General features: G+C 46.5%; 1 protein-coding gene across 1 annotated transcript; it reads right to left on the bottom strand.

Annotated features, from left to right (window-relative positions):
- Positions 1-591: 591 nt before the first annotated feature.
- On the bottom strand, positions 592-1746 carry TEOVI_000436800 (uncharacterized protein; the record flags this gene model as incomplete). Its single annotated transcript, XM_067227143.1, has 1 exon — positions 592-1746. One exon carries the CDS (start codon positions 1744-1746, stop codon positions 592-594), a length of 1155 nt encoding a protein of 384 aa, XP_067083244.1.
- Positions 1747-2451: the final 705 nt, after the last annotated feature.

The following is a 2451-nucleotide window of genomic DNA, read 5'->3' as shown; positions in this document are numbered from 1 at the left end:
AAAAAAAAAAACAAAGCAACACACCAACACCAAGAAACCACAAAAGGCACAGTAGAGGGGAAGAGAGAGGATGCTTCGATGGTTATGTGAAGCAAGATATTCCCCCCTCTGAAGGAAAAAAAAAAAGAAAAGGAGTCCAACCTTCGCACACATGAACTTCCCCGTGCATTGTGCTAATGTCTCAACATCCCTCATTTCCTTCCTCCTTTCACTTATGCTTCCGCCTCTTCTTTCCTAATTCTTTTCCCCCTTACCTCCATGCCTTTGTTCTTCCTCTTCTTTCACCGTTTCACCATCCACATGTAATGAAGAAGAGGGAAAGAGAGAGCGAGAAGGGAGCTAAATTACTTGTTTCACTGACTTGTCCGAAAAACCTGCACAATTTAATCAAATCCTCCACATGATGTGAGCGTGAAATCGTGTGAACAACAACACTTGTAATAATGTTTTCGTGGTGTTAAGGGTAAAAAGGAAGAAAAAGGAAGTCATTAATGGGAGAAGGAAACGTCCACATCATGAAAACAAACGAAAGGGGAAGCCCCCGTAAAACGGCACACGTGTCCGAAAAAAAGCACACACAACCACGCAAACTCAGGGTTCTTCGTGCAAAAGCGAAGAAACAGCACGTAGGGATGGGCAAACGAAGTCCACTTCGCCCGCCACTGATGTGAGAAGATCTACAAAATACCGTCGAGGAGAACAGGATGTTCCCTTTTCTGAAGACAACCGACCGTCCGGCTGGGCCACCTCCACATTTGTGGGAATTTCCCTTCTTTTTAAGCGCTCCTCTTCCATGAGACGTTTGGCCTTGACCACCTGAGCCTCGCACCTTGTGTACATGTGGGGAGAAATGTAATTCCCATAAACTGTCATGCAAGTCCAGCAGTCAGGACTCCTCTCCACCACATCGACGAAATTTCGTATGCTTTCATCCTCTGTAACGCCATTCCAACGCAACTCTATCATGTCTAGTGGCACTACTGACCCCTCCGCAATGCTCGCGGCTTTCAATCGTGGGCTCGTGTTTACGCGTCGAAGGAGCGCCCGCACGCCCCCATTTCCCAGGCGACACTCGCACGCATTCACATGCCTCAGCGTGCAGCGACGATGAAACAAAATATCCCCAAGCCACTGCGCCTGCCGCACCGTTAGCCGACACCCCGAGAAGTCGACGAATTCCAGCACGGCGCCCCTCTTGTAATCCAGTACTTCCGAGTCAACATCTTCTCGGCTGTTATTCCCATTGAACTCTTCGGCATCATTTATCTCAGTGGTCGTATTCCCAGTGTTTAAGTCGGCTCCAGCATAACATTTACCGTCAGTCCATTTGCAGGCCTTTCCCACACCAGAACAGTATTCCACGAGGTAAAGCAAGTGATTCAAATATGAACTCGGGAGCTTCTCTCCATCTTGTACTTGCACGCTGCGCAGCGGGAGGTGATACAAACTCTCAAGAAAGCGAGCAAAATCAGTTCCTGTCGAATTCCTGGGTATGACACGCGCAATTACAACGCTGGAGATTGTGTTGTTTCCCAGCAATGCCTGCATTATTTCCTCTCGTGGTAGCAGTTCATAGTCTAATCGAACGGACCGAAGCGTTGGGTCGTTTTCACGAATGCGATCCAACAGTGTCGCTGTTCCGAGCAAACGAACCAGTTTTGCAGGGGGCACCCGCTTCACGAAGGGAAATGCAAACGCCCAGCCACATGGATGTTGCACTTCCCCTGCACTTAATAGCTCAGTCATTCAAAAGTATTTGATTATTATTCCTTTTCGCGTATTCCGTTAAGTGTTTATAAATACGTATATACGAGGGGGGAAATATGGGTGAGTCTTTATTGTAACCGTAGTTCTCTCTTTACCACACTTCCTCTTTTCTGCTTACAGCCTCTTACGAAGCGTGCAGCACGAGGTTTCAGTTCCTCACTGCCGAGTACAAGCTAAGTACACAATAGCAAAAGTAAAAGTAAATAAATGGAAGAGAGAAACGCCGGAAAAATAGGATAAATGAAAAATAATGGTTAGTAGTCACACGTTTGTGTAAAGTTTCGGGACGGGGGAGCGGCTTTGGCTGTGAAGGTGGCGGTTTCATAATACCAACACCCTTATCACAGTGAAAAGATGTCAGTGCAACAATACGACTATTTGTTTGTTTTTGTATGAATGGTGTTAATTTGATTACGTAAGTACGTGTTTCCCTTTTCCTCCTCCTCCGTTGGCGAAGGAAACGCCAGGCGGGTGAAGTCAAGAAGTTGAACAATTAGCGTCGACCTCGTCAGTTATTTCACATACAAAACAACAACAACAATAATAATAACCGAACCAAAACGCATAAAAGAAAAGAAATGGGAAAAATACGGCTCGGACAAGACGGAAGGAAAAATAACCGTGCTGATGACAAGCATACCGGTTTCTGGGATGACTAGAGCTCTTCCCCGTTCCTCCACCGCC

The sequence above is a fragment of the Trypanosoma equiperdum genome (genome assembly GCF_001457755.1).
Source record: "Trypanosoma equiperdum strain OVI genome assembly, contig: ctg_896, whole genome shotgun sequence".
Classification (NCBI taxonomy): Eukaryota; Euglenozoa; class Kinetoplastea; order Trypanosomatida; family Trypanosomatidae; genus Trypanosoma; species Trypanosoma equiperdum.
The sequence above is the reverse complement of the archived record's forward strand: the minus strand, read 5'-3'. Positions and strand labels throughout refer to the sequence as shown.